This window comes from Rhea pennata, chromosome 8 (genome assembly GCF_028389875.1).
Source record: "Rhea pennata isolate bPtePen1 chromosome 8, bPtePen1.pri, whole genome shotgun sequence".
Classification (NCBI taxonomy): Eukaryota; Metazoa; Chordata; class Aves; order Rheiformes; family Rheidae; genus Rhea; species Rhea pennata.
In genome coordinates, this window is record NC_084670.1 from 23,968,953 (window position 1) to 23,989,450 (window position 20,498).

Below are 20,498 nucleotides of genomic sequence, written 5' to 3' on the forward strand. Positions count from 1 at the left end.
GAAAGATAATTGATTATATAATGAAACCAGATAAAAATAAAACAAGAATAAGGCAAATGTGAATCTACTGTGAATGGGGAGGTGGCAGAAAGGAAGCTTTCTATAAAAATAGGTATTTCAGTGCTAACTGTGGCCAGAAAAAATCCTTCACATTCAAGTACCTGATCAGTCGTGCTGCATTATGTCAAATCTGGTTCTGTTGTCACCTTACGTGTCACATCAGACAAGTCTGAGATAATCTGAGATGATGCACTGTAGCAGTATTTATCAAGTTGCAAGTCTTTTAAGGTAAAGTTTGGGGCTTGATGAATAGAAGATTTTGTATTTTACATGTCAATATATTACTTTTCAATAAACTTAAAATAATCTACAAAATACGTATCTGATATCACACACAAGTTTCCAAGTAGAGACAAACTACAGCTCATCTGAATCTGTTCAAAAACTCTAAATACCATAGGAAACTGTTTGTCAACAAAACCTTTGACACTGAATATCATATTCTTGGAATTTTTGTATATAGTAAAACAAAGTCTTTGTAAAGTTGATACTTTATAGGGAAAACAACAGTCACAGCAGAACGCATAACTCCTCAGTCACTTCCAACCATAAGGGAAGCTCTATTAGCTACAGCATTCAAGAGCTACAATGATACTCCCAGAACACACATCAGAGCTCCCATAAGGGAGTGAGAAAACATCATGCTTCCATGATCATCTTTTCCCTTCTAATTCCCTACATTATGGTCATTTTCTGAGATGCAGAGAAAAAAAAAGGGGGGGGGAGGGAAGCCAATATTAGTTTTACATTAAGAATGTTGTCTTTAGAAAGAAGATTTCCCACAAGAAAAAGGGAACCTACACACAAGTATTAAAAAAATTCATATATATGCTTGAAATAATTTCTGTGGCTAGCCTTAGGTAAATATAGTTTAGGACTTAGACTGGGTTCCTTCTCCACAAGGCACAGCAGAGCAGCTCCTGGAAAGCCTCCTTGGTACTCTTTCCACCACTGGTGTTACTCTGGAGTATCCCAAGCTTAACACAGAGGACGTGTGTTACCCATCCCTGCTTTTGAATTAACTTGGTGAGGAGCTGGAACAGGAAGTCACCTATATGTCAGGAATACTGAATCTGAGGCAAATAGCAAGAACATGCTTCTCATTTTATAGTAAAACGCCATCTTTTATTTTTACTAGCAAAACTGGGAGATGGAACTAGACTCCTTTCTTCTCCCATCCCTTCCTCCCCCCAGGCTGTTACAGCTCCTTTACTCCAGCAGGAACACAGCATCAGGATATAGAAACCCTGTAACTAGGAGAACCGGTCTAACTCTCCCCTCCACTGAGCCGCAGGGTTTTGGTAAGGGACAGCCAGGAGTGCCCCTTGCTGCACACCACGCCATGTCGCTACCGAGATTTACTCCAAGCACCACAGTGGCGTCCTTGGGCTGCCCCTCAGCCTTCTCAGCAAAGCTTCCTCTTTCCCACTTACTTGCAGAATATTAGTCCCATTGGGACCAATTCACTGCTGCAGCAGCAACCGAGACACCTGCGTACGCTCATCTTGCTAATAATCCTCATCATCTGGATGCAGGATTCCTTGTCTCCGCATCAGCCACCTGAGCCACCATTCGAGGATCAGACCCGCCATCATCCTCAGTGAATCCTGCACCTCCAAACACAAATCTTTTCTCTATAAAGTTTGCAGAGTCCAGTGTAGTAAAGAGTTACCTAGGTATCTCTCACAATTTTTTGCTGACATCATGCTTATGAAACAGCTCTCCTTTAAAAATACTTTCCAAATTTGCAGTGTCACTTCTTTCTTTTGAATCTTACATCTCAGAAGATTAAACTGATGCACAGGCCACTCTGTCCTCAACCACTCACATAATACAACACCTTTACAAATCGTGTCAGAAAGCATCTCATTTTCAACGGTCACCCTCAAGCTTTTGCAATTAGAGTTCATTCCAGAAATAATCTCCACCTAGACAAATACCACAGAGTATTGCTACAGACAGTTCAAAATTATCTTGTCAGATGGACACACATCTATGTACCTATCTCCATGCCTAAAAAATAAGGAATAAATTCTCTGTTCTACCCTACCTCAAAATACAAAAATATTGTATATATGAATAAAAGACAACAGCTTAAAGTATAATTAATATCCTATAGCAGATGAAATAACAGCTCAAAATGATAACTCTTAACTTTCAGACAGATATGTCATAATAAAAACGCTAATACTGAACTCAAAACAAAACGATGAACCTTGGCAATCCAGTCTATGTTCTGTGCCTCATTTTACAATACTGAATTTTTACCATCTCAGCTCTAACATGTTTCCAAGATGCAAACCAGAATAAAAATAATATCAATAAAACATTGATACGAAATGACTTAAGACAAGCTGAATTACTGACATTTCTTAACTTAACCAAAACCATATTCTGATAACAAACATTAGGATGAGAGTGCATTTTAAAAGCATACAATATGCATTTGGCTACCATATAGCAACAACTAAATTTTTTATTGGCAATTTTACATTTATGTTTGTTTTCCACAAGAAAAAAATGTAAGTACCACCTTTCACAACAGGAAGCTGGATTAAACAAATCAATTGTAACTTCTGCAGTGTGCTAGGCACAAATATGCTTTCCTTTACCATCAGTATAACTTTCTCTACATACTTAAGTTTATGAAATAAATTGCACTGGGAAAACCACTGAACTTTCAGCCCCAACATTCCATCTTATCTTTTTCCAGAATGAACTATACTAAATATGTAATTACCATGGATAATGTGTCCCAAGAAACTAAAAAGGCTAACGGATAGCTTACTATAGTTTCTTCCTCCCATTTTCCCACTTCGAGAGCAAGTGCATCAAAATCCCTGCCTTCTTTTTCAGAAAAGATGTATTTCTGAAGACATAGGTGATCAAAAATCCTTATTTCAGAAACTCTAGCATAATAAATATGTCTTCCCTTGGATGTTCTACTTCTATTGGAGATTCTCAAAGGAACAGTTGCCCTTCAGGTATTTCAGTATTAGCCTTACAGACTTGAACTATTGTCTCTTGTCTCAAGTTTGTCTCGTACGGGCATACTAATGAAAGCCTGTCAGCTGCCTACAGACCTGAAAAATATACAGTCAAAGAATAAAATAAAAAATTACCTTGATTAACTTAATTAAATTCTTATAGTAAATTTAAATTTTCAGTAGGAAGTGGATGAAATGCAAATAACATGGCCTGCACTGAAAGAGAGCACACAAAAGAGAAAAGACTAGATTATAAAATGCAGAGTATAAACAACTAGAGCCTGGAGTCTTCGGCCTCCTGGCTATGGGTGACAGTCTCATAATATGGCACTAGTGACAAAACACAAAACACCCAGAAGCAAAGAGAGCCTGAACTCTAACTCCTTGCAAAACATGAAGCCACAAGATGCCACAAGATGCAAGCCAAGGACAGAGTACAAAAAAAAAAAAAAAAAAAAAAGCGCTAGATCCTGCTTCTTCCTTCTCTCTGGTTCTTCCTTCTCCCTGTATTTAAGGACCATTTCTTTTAATTGCTTCCTTGGCAGCTTTTCAATACTACCTAGAATTCAGCAATTAAGACCTGTACAGATTCCCACACCTCTCCGGGTCAAGGCCACTGTGAAGGTGTTGCCTAGACCCATTACAAACATTTCAATTAATGTTGAAAAACTGCTTCTCTGGAGTAGTTAATTAACAACTCAATTTCTTCCTCCCAGAATTCAAGTAATTTCAATCTAATTTATTTTCCTTAAAGTAGAAGGGAAAATGTGTTATAGAAGTAAATCTGAAAAAAAAGCATGTGACATCCCTCAGATACATACATGTCATATTTCCCCCATGCAAAGCATATATATATATTCAATTGTAGCACATACAGGAGAAAAAGTAAAGAACAAATACTTCACAGTCAGAGATAAATGCAGAAGTAATCTTTTGCGAATGAATCAAGAAAGGTCCTTTGAAAAGTGAGGTAGCTGCAAAACAAGATGGGATATCCACAAGAGTAGGCACTGACCTAGACACTTGAGTACATATTTTTTTTCATTAAAAGTACGGAGAAAGCAACAGTAGTATCAACACTGTCTGAACTTAGCCATTATTTTCAGAGGACAGATGATAAACCTCATGTCATTTTAAGTCCAGAGATGTTCCTCAAGTCAGTCAAAGCTCAGTGGGTCTGTCAGCTTAGAGAGAGGAGGAAGAGCCTCCCCTTCCCACAGCCGCACTCCCCCAAGCAGGTCTTCTCTCTCAGTGCGACCTGGCACAGCTGCGAGCGCCCCGACACAGGTGCCATTGCATGGGGACCTGGCTGCCCATGGAGTCACCCGTCCTGCATAGCTGGACAGTGAGAAACCTGCTCCTTCCAAAGGATGAAAGTTTTGCTCCAAAAGGAAAGGACAGGCTACGAAGTTCAAACTCGGTTTCAGAAAAATCATAGTTAATGTATGCCCACCTGTGAGCCCAGAAGCATAAAAAGCAAGCAAGGGCATGAAGCATCACGTAGAGTGTGTAGTGAATTGCAACTGTTTCAAGTATTAAAAGAAGAAATACTACAGGGAGCTAAGACAAAGCTCAATACTTTGAACTCTCCTCAACTCTCAACCTTACTTAAAACCTTTGCATTTCAAGCTCTGTTATTATTCTGCACTCCACGTTATGCTTATAATAATTTAAAATGCTCCAAATAGAACTGTTGAGAATCGCGGATGCCGAGCTGACACTCTGAGCGTGAACCGCTAAGGAACACTTCAGAGCATACGTGGTGCAAAAGCAGATGCTGTAGTCACGCTCTCTAGTCTATAAAGGTGGCAGCCCACGTTAATGTCTAAGGACACTGGAAAAATTCAGTTTTAGTTATTGTTTTGATATTTGATATCACTGCAGGAAATGCAGCAATAAAGAAGGAAACATCCTAACTCCAACTTTGTATTTTGTTTCCAAAGTGACCCGTTTTCAAAATTTTAACCACTTTGGAAGTTAGCCATGACAAATAGGTACTAAGCATGTTAGAAAATCTTGGAAAATTTCATTAAGTAATAAAACATAGATGACATTATTCGTATTTCTTATTGTTTTAACTTTTGTTGTCCATATTGTTACTTATGAAACAGAAAAACATGCTACCGTCAAAAACAAACAAGACAAAAAGCTTTCAGTCAAATCTCATATAAAATTGCAGGAAAAGTTGGTCCCAAGGGACATCCAAGTGCTCTGACATTCAGCAGCCTTCCCTTGGAAGCACGCTACCATGAAGCAACAGCAGCTTTGCATTTGCGCCATCCTTTCCTTCCTTTTGCTCTGTGGAACATTCCCCATTTCAACTGATCTTTCCGTACAACATTCTGTCCTTTGACAGTAAAGCATTTGTGTAATAAAATAACTGAACGTAAGGTTAGTACATAAAGACAAATAGACGACGCTGTTCTAATCATTACAAGGATTTTCAGATTTACTGTAAAAAGGATAAGAAAGAAAACAGTATTCTAAAAGGGTATTTTCCCTAGAGATGGACAATGCCATTTCAAAGGGCAATTTTCGCTTCTTTTCCACCTTCTCTTCTTAAAGAGTGATGCTGATTACTTGCAGTTAATTCATTTTCTGTTCCAGTTTGGCTGTTGTATTTTCAGAACTGTCTTTGAAGATGATATTTACTGAATCAATCAATCAATTATCCATATGCAAATTCTCCATATGCAAACACTCAAGCATTCTTGGTTTGTCACATCAAAGAGTCTTCATCAAGAAGACACGTTGTTTAATTAAATTAACTATATCACAAGTAAATTGTGCTTTTGATCAAGAACACACAATTTGCTTCTAAGGCTTTGCTAAGAAATTTGCTTATTTGATCGTATGATGAGTGGCTTTTTTGAGATCAAGGAAATTATCATGTTAACTTTTTGGAAACGTAGTGCATTGTTTCAAACACGTTAATGGCGCTCCTTTGTCCTTACCAGCCTATTTCCATAAAAACTATGGGAAATGCTTTGCTTTGAGCTAATTTATTCATATGTAACACTTAGAGACAGCAACACCTGACAGGAACAAAGCTCTGTCACACTTCACTTTTTACAAATCAAAAGCATCAATACTTTGTATACTTACTCTAAACATTCACTTGCTGACTCTTATTTCTGAAAGCTATGTAACACAGTAACACAGTATTTAATTAAATGCTGGCACTTCACTTTTATGAAGTGATGCTATGACAAACTTATTTCAAGTTGACCCTGGAATTTAAGAAACTTATTAGTTGTCATAGTAATATACCCGACATGTTATAAAGTTGTATAATTACAGAAAACACGAGGACTGGGAAATCTTTTATTTTTGTTAACCAGAAGACCAAAGTAAATTTATTATCTCCAAGTGCTTACACATGCTGTTTTTATAAATTCTATTTTGCTTTCACATTCTATGCTATTCTTACACTATGTTCTTCATTCTACATAGAATCTCCATATGGTTCTTTCTTTGTCTGGAATAATCTACAAAATCCATGTTTACAAATATATTGGGAATGGCAGCTTGTAATCCTAAAAACCCTACCATAATCATAGCAAAGACAATTATTCTTTGGTATGACATAATTTGGCATTCATTCTCGCAGTACTGAAACATTTATACTGATTGAGAAACCAAGGCAGACATTTATTTATTGCTTTGGTAACCTATGTGAGGTTGTTACCAGTGAAACACCTTTCCAGGCTGTTTGAAAAATGCAGTAGATATCTAAGGCTTTTAAAACGCTCTGATAAAAAAGCCTTAATTTAATATGTCAATGTTCAATATGTCAGAGCTCAAATATTCTCTCAGAAGGAGTCTTAATGCATATGCATTATTAATGCAGTATCTGAGGGAGCAGATCTATTTGAGCTGAATCTGACCAATGTCATTAGTCACAGAGTGCAAAGCAAATTTGAAAATAGATATGATAATTGGTAAGAGAACAATTTTCACCTACTCTGTCTTGTACTTAAAAAAAATCTAGAAAAACCAGCAAGTTCTATCTACAAGCTATATAGCTTGCCTAATCTAAGATGTGACACACACACTCCTCAGGTTTGAGAATCAGGATTATTTCTTTTCAACTAGATGTTACATTCGGCTTCCCTTGAGTTACAGAATGTGCACTGATGTCTAACTGAAAGGATGCATTTCCAAAAACAGGCCAGATTTTACCTGAACTGCTGCACAAACTCTATAGCAATCTGTAAACATAAGTCACTTAAAATTAAGACACTTTTTAAAATTTTTTTGAGGACGGTGCAGCTTCCACATCTGAAATCACTTTTATTTGATATAAAACTAAAAGAAAAAAAAATCATTTCAGATTCATTATAACCCTCTACATGAGGACAATTAATGTACACCCTAATCACTACAATGGCCACGTTTCCCATTAATATGTAAGGTGTGACTGATTAGATATGATGACAAGACTGAAATTTCAGCAAAAATGTCAAAGCAGAAAAAATACAATCACAGTACTTCCAAAGGTGATATTTTAGCCAAGTACATTAAAAATGGTCTTTTCTGAGGCACTTTTTAATTGGTGACAGAATTGTTGACTAAAGCCTTATTAAAAAGTGTGTTAGAACAGTGTTACATGAGGCTTTGCAATACTGGTCTATGCATCCTGAAACCCAGCAGCACTAAACTCAGCTAGACAAGGACCTGAGGAACCTTAGCCCTGCTTCAGGCAGGAGACTGGAGCCATTCCTTCCAACCTAAGCTTTTCTGTAGTTCTTTTTTAGATTACATTTTTGTATATGTTCCTATCTAGGAAAATAGATTGAAGCCAAGTTTGCTGATGGTGATGTTCAGAGTAGATTAGGAAGCACAATGAGAAGTAAGAGAAAGACCTAATTAAATTAGCAAACTGGACATCATGATGACAAACTAAATTCAGCACAGATCAGCATAAGATATGGCATACTGATGGATTCAGATATTAAGTCAGCGTGAAAAACCAATATGCAGCCTTCCAAGGAAAATATCTTGCTGCCATTGTGAGCAGCGCAACACACACCTACACCGTGCTCTACAGCGATCAAGAAACATGAACAAACTATATACAAAAAAATACACAGCTGACAGAAGCAAAAGCGTAGTGTGAAAATGAGTCAGACTGATATCTTTTCTTTCAGCATTTATTCTATTATTTATTATCTAATATTATTTTTTCTCAATGAAATAAAAAAGAATTATAATAGCGTAAACTCAGTACAGTGATGAGGAGAAAAGTTGCCATAAAATAAGAAATTAAGCTTGATAATTAGTTGGCTAAGTAGTTCCAAAGACAGAGGAACGTAATTGTGGTATATACATTTACACAACAGAGAGACAACTTAGAGTTTCATAACTCACAATAAACAGAATGAAATGAGAATTTGTATTATCAACCTATCATCATCAAGTAGCTTCTTCTTTCCACGAAAGATAGTGAGCATAAAATTCATTGACACATATATTAGTCAGAAATTTTTTAATAAGCATTTGTAAAATATGAAAAGCACTTGTAGGAGAATTTTCTAGAAAAGACAACACCAAATCAACTCTCCTACCTTATCGCATAAGCTGAATGATAACAAAAGTATCAACTGCTACGTAAAAACTATAGGTGTATTATGGGTCATCAAATATTTGTTCTGATTATTCTGGGTATTTTCTTTTTAATGCAGGAAAAAAAGATTAGATGGGACATTTTATTTAAATAAATCTAATAAAACTGTCTCATAGTCATTAGTTTTTTAGGTTTTTAATGTCTTATTCACAGCAGATAAACAGTACATGTTATCACATTGCTGACAAACTTTATATATAGTGTTTCTAATAAGCGGCTGAACACTTCTATTATCATCTTAAAAATGGAAAGACTCTGCATTTTAACCAATGTTAATTGGCATGCTAGATCAAATATAAACATTCCACTTCTGGTATAGCACTTTGGAGCACTACCTTTAAAAAGGTGCTTATTTAAGTATTCCGCCATAAGCTGATCTGTTGTAACGAACAGAGTTCCAGGAACAGAAGAGCTGCTCGCATTAACTGCCGCTGCTGTTCAGTAGCGCTACTCTCCCGAGCCAAAGCGCAGTTACGTTCCCACTGCGCATGCAAAACTCCCATCAACATCCGTGAGCCTGAGCAGACACACCAAGAGAAAATTAATCCCTTTGTACTACGAAGGCTCCCGTTAAAACATATTCCCCTGGTCTCTGCCTGTTAGCTTCACAATAAAATCTCTCTAGTTCGGCACGCTCAGTTTAACAGAAGTTTCAACTTCAAGGGCCCAACTGCAATGTCACCTGTGCTGCCCCAATGTCATGCTTCATTTTAGCGTCATCTAGAAAATCCAGTGCTCTAAAATAACTGTCAGGCTGTACACAATTTATTAAAAAACAAAACATGGAAAAAAAAGGGTGAGAAGCTGAGTCAGCCTTGACTTCAGAAATTAGTGTGAACAGGCCTACAACATGAAATTCAGTGCTACAAAGCTAAAATCTACTGATGTCACTGAGGACGCAGTGTTTGTGCAGGCTCCATTGAAAAGCCTCATGAAATTCTTAGCAGAAATAAAATTGACGTGCTTCAGTCATTTTTTCTAAATTGAACAACAGTCTCAGAAAAACAGCAAATACTGCAGCAGCAGAATGGCCATATGAATAAAAGCAATTTACTTCATTTGTTATAAAGAGGAGACCATCGTTCCCATCTTCCCACATGACCAAACTCGGCAAATACCACCATAACAACAGCACTGGCCAAGACACCAAGTATCTTCATAGGTATGTGAAACTAGTTTTCTCTCTAAACACAAAGCAGTTACTACTCTGAAAAGGGCAGTGGGATCCCATCCTCTGTCTCTCTGAAGCTCTTCTATATCGAGTGGGGCTAATCTATTCCTGCCCCTCACGTTTAAACCAAGTCCAGCCAGCAAAGCAGTGTTCTCTTCTCTTTCATGCTACATCAGTAGCGTGTGTGTCTCCGTATCCAGAGGCAAAGTCCTGTCTCAGTTACACCACTGTAGCACGAAAGTAATTTGACCGACTATAGATTTAGGATATGTCTACACTGAAAAGTTCTTAAAATGGATTTTACCAAGATACACTTAAAGGTGCAGGAGGCAAAGCAAGGCATCTCCATACTGGGTGCCTTTTCAGAAATACAACTGTAACCACCGTTTTTCTTACACTGATATAACCATCTAATTACCTAAAAAATAAACAAATGAACTATAGCCTAACATAGTTATGTCATTAAAACTGCTCTAGTGAAAACAAGCCTTAATTTTTGGAAAAAAAAAAAAAAAAAAAAAAAGAGAGAGAGAGATCCTGATTTGTTTCCTTGTTATGTTCCTAGACTAACACTAGCACAGATGTAATTTCATACAGAATGTCATTCAGAAGGCAATGAAATCGCACTGAAATTTCTGTTTGGAATTCAGTAAACAACATCATTTCTGATAATCAAGTAAGAACCCAATTCACCCTTGTCAATGGTGCAGTGCAGTCTTAGTAAAATTTTAAAGTAATCAGAAATATTTTGTCTGTAAACATAGCAATCATAATCAAGTATGATGAATAATAGCATAATTTTAATCCCAGCTACTTTTCAGAGTACAATGACACTAGAATAGATAACCTATCCAACAGGCAACGAGGCCCTAAAAATCACAAATCAAACCAACCAACCTATTTTGCAAAACTGTTGGCTTTGTTTATTCCCAAATACAAACTCTTGTGACTCAGCACACAAAAGAAAATTATTATTATTATATACCTTGTAGTAGGTTTGGGGAAATCCACTTTGGGACAAAGCTGGTGAGGGAAATATACTATAAAGCCAAACCATGTACCAGGAGAAGAAGAAAGGTATAAAAGCTTTCTTTTAAAGCATTCTTTTAAATCCTATTTGTTATAAATATAAGGGAACGAAAGTATTGGCTAATGTAAATAATGCACTACATCACATCACACCTCAGCCCCACTGACACGGCTGAGCCCTGACCTGCAGCAAACTGCTATTCCAGCTCCCACGTTTCACGTGGGAGGAGGCTGAACCAGGAGCACGGCTTTACAGGATGGACAAACGTCCATGAAAGACAATACTGGCATCACCAGTCTGACTTTCAACAACAAAGTCCATCTGTCCAAGCTGAAAGAGCCACACATTAACTCGTCAGACCTCCAAGTTCCCTGTGCTCTGCTTCCCTAAGACAACTAGAAACAAGAAATCAGTCAATCACCATTAGCCAAAGCACACTTCTGAACAGCACTGAGCATTGGCTCATGCCTGATGTTTTGTAAGTATGCAAAACTGCACTCACCACACAGGCAGGAGGGAGAATGTTTAACAACAAAAACTTTCATTCAAATACTCACAAACAGAAAATAAAGTCAATTATAGCATGAACACCTTGGTATTCAAAGTGATAAGGGAGTATTGCAGATGGGCCTAACAGTCAGGAAAAACGCTGGGAAAGTATATAGGAAAGAGTCTCAGGGGAAAAAAGAAAAAAGGGACAAAAAGGGGGGGAAGTATTTTGCAGAGATGTGGCTGATGTCTGGGAAGATGGACGTAGGGAAACAGGGAAGAGAGATGTGTGGTGCCAGCCGTTTACAAAATTGGGAGTTGCAGGAAAGGAGCAGATATTCCTGACACACAAGCGACAGGCAAGCCCCCAAAAACACGGTAGAACGGGAAGCAGAGGTGAGCAGGCATGAAGACAGGCCTATACAGAATCACAAAAATGTGTGAGCATTACTGAGGTCAAGCTCCTGGAGAAAACATAGCTCCTACTGCTCTCATTAACTCCTCAACTGATTTTTCCCTCTCCCCTGCTTTTCCTCAGGGTCAGAGGAAGAGGCCTGAACAGTGATCAATAGCCATAATGCTAAAGCTGATAAATCCATGTTCCTCATACTTTTCCAACACAATTTATCTATACTTAATAAATATCGATAATGACAGTACAGGGAGTGCAGCAGGGAGAGCATACAGACAGAAAGAGAGGAAAAAGCAAAGTACAATTTCCTGTGCCTATATAAATAAAAGTCTCTTTCCATCCCCCTCTGTGCTACTCGGAAATCACTGCCAAAATACATCATTTCTGTCTTTGCTATAATCAGCAAGATGGGAGCCTTGGATAGAAGATCTCACAGTATCTGTCCAACCTGGAACTCTTCTTTATATTTTCACTTAAATTATTAATATTCATCAAACTAAAGGAATATATATACACAGGCTGTAAGTGAGTGTCATTCATATCAGCCCCTTTTAATCCACTTACCCCTTTTTTCCCGAACCACATTCCTTTACAATCACATCTAAAGGAATCTTTAAAATGTTTACTCTCCATTTTCACTGGGAGTATCTCACTCCTCTAGTCACATATTTTAAATAAAGGAAAACATCACCTTGTTATCTGCTTTTTTTATTCACATATTTTAAATTTAATCAGAATACTTGAGGTGTCAATAATCATGTTTGTCTTTCCAGGAAGAATCAGAAATGGAAGTAAAGCTGATGCTGCGCAACAATAACGGAATCTGCAGTGCTGCATCTGAACAACTTACTTTTCAAGAAGTCTAAAACAGTCATGCCTCTTAGTTTAAAATTTACAAAGGAAATCAGTCTTTTGAAATCAAAGGTAATAAAACAAACAACTTGATCCAAATACTAAACAGTAAGTTAGTTAAAAGCCACTAGGAAAGAAGCCAGCATCCCCTTTCTTAAATCATCAGCATCATCTCAAAAATGCAATTAGCTAACATAAAAATTAGAGAAAAGTCACTATTATGTTAAATATTTATTGCTAAAACAATATTCCGCCTGGATGCTTCAGACTATATTACGAAAATAACCTTCGAAGTAAAGGCAAAAAGTTAATACATAGCCTAGAGTGCCCTCTTTCTTTTCCAAGAGGAGTTTCAGGGAAGTTTTGTCTTCACAAAGTCAAACAAAACTTACTAAGGTGTATAAAAATCAAAATTTAAAATATGAAAGCAATGCTGCATACTCTTAGATTGGTGATGAAGGTGATTTTACTTGGATGAAAATATACTTACAGGGCCATCTGAAATTGTTCAAGCCACTTTTTCTTCAAATCTTTAGTTTTACAATAAACTTCTAATCCATTTTGACCTTGGATATGAATGAGGTAGAAGCCATAAGACCACTGCATAAAAATACCAGCAATACACAGATCAGCAACTCAACAATTATGCAAAAAGCAGCAATTCTAGGTTCCTTAATATAAATCCTAATTTTGGAAATACTGACACTACATTATCGTCTAATTCTGTTCACTTGGGAATTGCTTACTCGAATGTTTTAATTATATAAAAATAAGCAAAGTTGAAACCCTTAAATAGTCATTTCATATAACATTCAGCTTATGTTTAATACATAAAACTCTGCAAAAAGATTTTATATACATTTATTAAACTCCTGCAATTGTTGCTGAAAGCTAATATTTTACATGAATTAGTAACAAATATTTACCTTTTTGTTTTCTTTATCAGTAGTGGGGTTATTTGTAATTTTGTATTTCTGAAGATCTATTATTTCCTTCATTTCGTAATTATCACCTCTCCGTTTGCAAACAATTACAGCTAGATCAAACAAGAAGATATGCCTATGAAAATACAACATAACAAGGGTTAAAAACACTTTGGAAAGCCAGCACCCAAAGCCCTCTATCTGCTACAGGCAATTAAAATACTGGATAACAAAACAAGAAACACTTAAAGTATTCTTCCAAGAGGTTCACAGAAACCTACATGATCCCAGACAATAATGCAATGGCTAACTTGCCGTGAATCACTTTGTAAATTTACTTGCTTAATGTTGACAGGCTCTGTGATTGTGCAGCAAAAGGAAAAGTACTCTCAAGAATCATTGAACCAACTACAGATTTAAAAAGACAGATTTATTCTGCAGGCATTTTAATAGCGAACATCAGGACTCATGCCATCACCTGTCTTGCCTTGCACGTTTGTCTAATGTAGTTATCCTTATTTCCCCATCACCTTGTGGTCTTCCATACTGTAACAGGGAATGGTTCTGAAAACAAAAAGAATATGCATGGCTCAGCATAGCCAAAATGGTAAAATGTTGACCCAAGGTTGGTCCACTCCTTTTACCCCCAAAGGACTCTTCAGGTCTAAACAACTAAACACACAAACAAAAACCCCATATTCTTATTTCACTAGCACGTAAACTAAGTTTGACAGAGCATCAGTACATATGACATTTTTCCTCTTCCAAGAGGCAAATTTTTCCCATTTGGAAATCACAAGGAGCTGTAATATTTATGCACACAAATACATTTAACTGTATGCAGACATCCAAAATATTGAGCAGGAATATCTGTGCTTGAACACATACCATTCTAAACCAACCAAAAATACACATATCCAAGAGTACTATGACTGCATATAAAAAATGGGGGAAAATGTTAAATATCACATACCAAATTCTCTATTGATAGTTGAAATTGTTTAATTTCACGGAGCGTTTCATTATCTCTCTTCACTTCATTTACATATTGAGCCAAGTCCTAGAGCATCAACAGGAAAAGGGAGAAAAGCTTTTCTGTAACAGGCCACTTTAATGTATTATTTCAGTCTTTGGTAAGGTATTTGCCCTATCTGCACACTTAGTTATTTTAACTATCTTTAATGGTCAAGAACTACTAGTAGGTAAGCCTAAATAAAAAGCAAAAGCCCTCTGCACATTCTAAATCATATTTACAACTTTCTTCATATCTTTTCAATCCCAAATTCAGCAACAAAAGATAGGAAAACACGCAATAAACGCTGACTTTTTCTGGATTTGGTTTATGTCTTATTTTCAAGACAAAACATAGAAATGTAATTTATGTAGCACAGAGTCTGAAAGAGCATTCAACAACATCCAACATCTGAGAATAAAGAGCTGATAACGCATACAGAATATATACATAATGCTGCTCAAAAGCAGCATATAGAGTGTAAACATACTATGTGCCTGTGTGTATGTAAGGAGGGAGAGAAGAAGCTGCCACCCAGTAGTAGTATCTTGCTCTTACTGTTGTATAGCAAAGAGAAGATATTACACAGTGTATTTTAAAAGGGACTCTTAATGGGGTATCTACTGCCTGAAAGCACAGGTTGAGATCATTGCTGTCCCCTTCACCAGGACACACACTATACACATTTCACTGATGCCTTTAAAATCTTCTGAACATGCTTGAGCAATAGTGACAATTTGCTGGGGCTTCTCTGTTTATGGCTAGAGACTAGGAGTGAGCAGGAGTGGTAATTGGTAAGGTCAGGGATGCCAAGAGCAGCAGTTCAAAAAGGCATTCTGATCTTCACAACTTGCTCTAACAGTATCTTTCAATATGGCCACAAATTTGGAGGGTGGGAAAAGGATACTTTTTCCTAAGATGCTTTTATGAGATCCTACAAGCTGAAATCATTCTACAAGCTTCCCAAATGGATCCAAGTGACATTCACGACAGTCTTAAATGAGCTGGTGTAAAAATTAAGTGATCTCTTTTCTTGCTGCTAAAAGAAAGCAGTCAGTGTAATCCTTCCTATGATTTTCTTTCCAGGGCGATAGCAAAAATTACTCTGTTCCACTTTGTTAGAAAAATGAAGTCTTTGGGAAAAGCGGCTAACAGACACACCAGGGGCTTTAGAAACAACATATCTGTGCTGCATGGTTACTTCTACTGTGCCAGCAGAGATTATTATAAGATGATATAGTAAACTGGGAGGGAAACAATGCTGGTAGGTAGCTTTTGCAACTACAGGCACAAGCTTTAATAAGAGTTAGTAATTTCTGTAAATTCCATTTATTTTGCTTTCATTGGCTAGTCATGTCCCCGTCAGCCACAACATAACTGCCATAGCCTCTTGGGCAAGAGATTTCTTCACCATTCATTAATTTTCAGTCCAACAACAACAAGAAATAAAAAGAGAAAGGGGACCCAAGAAGAAAGGAGTAAAAGGTATTTAAAGAAAAGAAAAAAGTTATACTAGTCAATTCCAGCAACCAACACGTATGGCTCGCCACTAGGGAACAACACTGTGCCATGCCCACTTCAGGCATCTCTACCTGGGAGCCAAGAAGTTCATTTTTTCTGGACTGGAAGCCTTTTTAACCCCACCAGGTGCAAAAAGGGCACTTAGGCTCATTCCCAGCACCTGCTCTGCATTTTCACAGCAGCAAGGACAGCTGCTCTTTCAGGTCCTGACAGATTTGTTTCCTACAGAGTTCTGCTGTCATTATCACAGCATCTCTCTGCAGTCACTGCACAGTACCAGATGACAAAAAAAGGAGCCAAAAATCTCATTTGTGAGCTTGTCTGTATTGCAGGCACCCAAGGCAGACAGTGACATAATACAAGATGGCTGTGTGATCCAAAACTAATCCAGCCTGACTTCAGCATCTTCTGGGGACCGTACAGATTGCAACAGTAGAAGATGTGGCCTATGCTGTGTCGGCGTCCTCCCACACTGTGCAGGGGGATACATAATATATTACCTTACACATAAAGCAACACTGCTATTCTATAGAGCATTCATTTGTACCACCTGCAGGTGAGTGTACAGTGACAAGTACTATACCTCAGGAAAGATGCTACTGCTTTCTAGGCCAAAGCCCCAGGAACCATACTAAGAAGTCAAAAGAAAGTCTTGTAAAGAAAGGTAACCATCTTCATCTCACTGGAAAACCATGGACCTTGATTAGAATTGACTTACAGTAATGGACATATTCTAAATCATGGAGAAATGAAACCAGCATTACTGAAGCACTCCTTTTGCACCTCTTTATGTGAGAGCAAACTGACACCAAAGTAAAGAGAAACGGGACAGCTCCATTTCAGAAACTCTGCAGCTCAGAAACTACTAACCTTGTTCCCAGACACAGGCAAAGCCTTCAACTATATACTTGCCCTGGTGCACACACAAAGCTCACAGTGAACTAGGAAAACTGATCTGTTGTGAACAGAAGTCATTTTCGCCATGAAATATACTAGTGAACTACCATTTTAACTAGCAGTATAGATATAAATAACTGTCACAAATACTTACCTTCATTGCATCAAGTGCCAGTTTTAGATTTGCCTTCTCCACAGAATCAGTAGTATGTTTTACCAGCTCCTGTTGACAGAGTAGTTACAACTTTTCACCCATCAGCTGCCATTTTATAAATTGAAGTTACTATTGCTCACCCACAAAAAAATTGCCAATTTCACCTTAAAAAGAGAGCACAGCCCAAGAATTCACATTTTCTTCCCTACAGTGACCTATAGTGCCTATAGTTTACTAGGGACTACTGCAAACAGATAATCAACAAGTGTTCAAGCATGACTGTGACACAGCCTGAAGACTGATTTTAGCTGTTAATGAAAAATCATTAAAAGCCAGCCTGTCTAGCACTTAAAACTTGCCAATCAGATCTTTACTGTATGTGTGTTGACAGCACAGGTAAACACTTGAGTTCATCTGCACATTACTATACAGCATACAATCCTATTGCAAAGCATGCATTTGTCTGCAGAGAGGAATGAATGCTGGCAATAAAACCTCAGCTGAACTGCACAACTATGTAAAACAAGTCACTGTCTCATTAAGCGTACGATAAAGCTGACTCAGACGTATTTAAAGCACATGCAAATGTTGAAAGAATTCTTTTAGCCACTTCCTGTATGGAAAAGTAAAAGAGCTTTTCTGTTTTTCTGACATGGAAAAGCAACTTCTTAGGGAAACAGGTTTTATTTATTTATAAACTGAGAAGATAATTATACATTTCAGCTAATATAACAACTTCTTAAATCCTACAAAATTAAAGAATAAGTATTTGGACTTCACTTTACAACTCTAACAATTTTATTGTATTTTTCCTTTCATCTGTTAAATATTTGTCTGAGTTTACAAACTTACTTTTTTGTAATTCCAGGCATTACAGTATACTGACACATTACATATCCTTTCATAGGATACAGGTTGATTATAAAATTGTGATTCAGATCTCGTAAGTTTTTTTTAAAGTAGCTCTACTACTCATTTCATTTTTTCCATTGATCAAAATACTGATGACTCACATTTATAGAAATATTTCAAAAAATTTAATATACAGAATGTATATTGCTTTGCTGAGTCAAAATTATGCTTCACATACAAGTAGTAACTCTTTTTAAAATGACATTTTACAAGCATCAGCAGGGTTGACAGTCTAATGTAGTAATATATTTCTTTGCAGCTGAACTAATGAGTCTCCTGGCACAGCTATCAAATTAAATTTATAAGACTCTCCACCCTTATTATAGGACTAACTGTGAAAGCTAACGTTTTGTGGGTTATAATAAGAAGCATTTCAAAATAAATATGACTATCGTAATTTATGACAGCAAGGATGCATACTTAAAAGTGTGCAGTAAGTATTGTTCAGCTTCCTCTTTTGGGGGCGGGTCCACATTTCAAAATACCATGATTATAGTTTGACTCTGCTAACAATACGAAGAATGAAAACGTTCGGATGCTGGGGAAGCAACTGTGGTTTGTTTGTTCTTCCCAGATGTGTTTCAGGTCTGAGGCATGAACTCCACTAAGAAAGCCACACTCGATTGGATATTATTTCATAACAAATCAGCTTCAGATCTATGGAAATATCAATCACCTCCCTTTGATAAAGGCTTTAAACCCTCATTTTAATATTGCACCGATGATAAGCCACCACATTTCTGTTCTCAGACCTCTATAACTTCAAAAACAAAATACCTGGAGCAGTAGGTGATATTTTAGCACTCTCTGCATTGGAACCACTAAGAGATCCCGCAATGTAAACTTCCCATTATTGGCCCTCTTGGAACATTCCTAGTTCAAGGAAAGTTTAAAGTGAGAAAGTTAGAAGATGCAAGTATTCAGAATGATACACATGAAAAGTAAAAACGATATATTGGCCAAGCAACTATATTAAACATAAGAGATAGAAATGGAGAAAAATAAGCAATATAGCAACAGCACCTGAGCTAAAAAGACAACTGAGTCTAGTCACTTTTTCTCATGTATTTCAGCAGCATGAGCACGAAATAAATACCATAGGAAAACAATGGAAATTAGGTGTTCTATAGAACTAAATCAGGCATTGTCTAAAAGCACAGCAAAGAATGGAAACGTTACAGCTTTCTTCAAAAGGGCAAAAGAGAATCTTGAAAACTACAGGTCCATCAGTCTCACTTCAGCTCCTGGAAAAAACTACGAAGCAGGTCTTGTAAGCCATTTCTGGACCAGTGAAGGTGGTGGTGATTGGGAATAGTCAGCACAGATTTGTGATAGGTAAAATCACACCTGACCTACTTGACTGCTTTCTGTGATGAAATGACCAGATCTGTGGGTGAGTGGGGAATGCACACCTTGATTTTTGCAAGGCTTTCAATATAGTCTCTCACAGCACCCTTATATACAGATTGGGATGTGGATCTTTATATCTAGGTGGGCAAAAAAAATGGCTAGATCAACACACTCAAAGAGCAGTGACTGATTGTTCATCAGAGGCACAGAGGAGGAGATGGATAGCACCTGTATCAAGCCTGAAGATACCACCAGACAGGGGGGATGCAGGTGAAACACTTGAGGGCAGGTCCAAGGAGGAACTTCATGAAATCAAAAAAGACAACAGCAAAGTCCTGCACTGGGGACACACTACCCCTTCCTGTAGTACAGCCTGGGGACTGGCTGGCTGAGGAGCAGCTCTGCAGGATAGGACCCAGGGTCTTGGCAGAGAACAAAATCCATGAGACCCTGCAAAGAGAGGTTGTGGGACAGGGTTCACTCAACCTGGAGGTCCCTTCTATTCTGAACCACTCCGCACCTTTAAGGTAGTCTCCTCAGTCAGCACCTACAGCAGCTCCATAGCAAGGCTGCAAGCCATGGGCAGATTATCCGTCCTTTCCAGAGTGGAACAGAGAATGGGGAAGCTTATTGACCTGAAGTAACAACGATCAGGAAACCTAAAATCTACAGATTGTGTTATAAGATCAGTTCCCATTCTACACATCCATGCCCCCACTAATACCTGCGACCACTATACTGTGCCTCCAACTGTGCTGGTCCCCTCATTGCCTTCCAATCCCAGAGCCAGAAAAAACATTAAAAAAAGAGTGTCACAGTGCTCTAAAGGGAAGCCCCAGAAAGCATCGTAATTTTGGGGATTGCTCTCGACAAAACAGAGCTTCAATATCAGTATATGTGCAGAAGGACACAATCTGTCCCAAATCACCACACTGGACTAGCTCTGGTCTCAACTGAGATGTCATGACAGAGGGCCTCACTGATACTTACTACCTTAAAATAAATCCTAACACTACTGATATCAGTGGCAAAACTCCATTCACTTCACTGGGACAGAATCTGAGACTCTGCACCTCAAACTCATACATTCATTTGATCATAG

General features: G+C 37.6%; 1 protein-coding gene across 1 annotated transcript in view; it reads right to left on the minus strand.

The window, feature by feature from the left end:
• The window catches only part of VAV3 (vav guanine nucleotide exchange factor 3), a 166,160-nt gene that overhangs the window by 69,831 nt on the left and 75,831 nt on the right, over positions 1 to 20,498 (minus strand). Inside the window, exons 10-15 of the mRNA XM_062581141.1 lie at positions 18,824 to 18,919; positions 17,135 to 17,203; positions 14,524 to 14,610; positions 14,029 to 14,114; positions 13,554 to 13,686; positions 13,118 to 13,227 (exon numbers count right to left, since the gene is read on the minus strand). Coding sequence (XP_062437125.1) covers positions 13,118 to 13,227; positions 13,554 to 13,686; positions 14,029 to 14,114; positions 14,524 to 14,610; positions 17,135 to 17,203; positions 18,824 to 18,919 — 581 coding nt within the window. The remainder of the gene's footprint in view (positions 1 to 13,117; positions 13,228 to 13,553; positions 13,687 to 14,028; positions 14,115 to 14,523; positions 14,611 to 17,134; positions 17,204 to 18,823; positions 18,920 to 20,498) is intronic.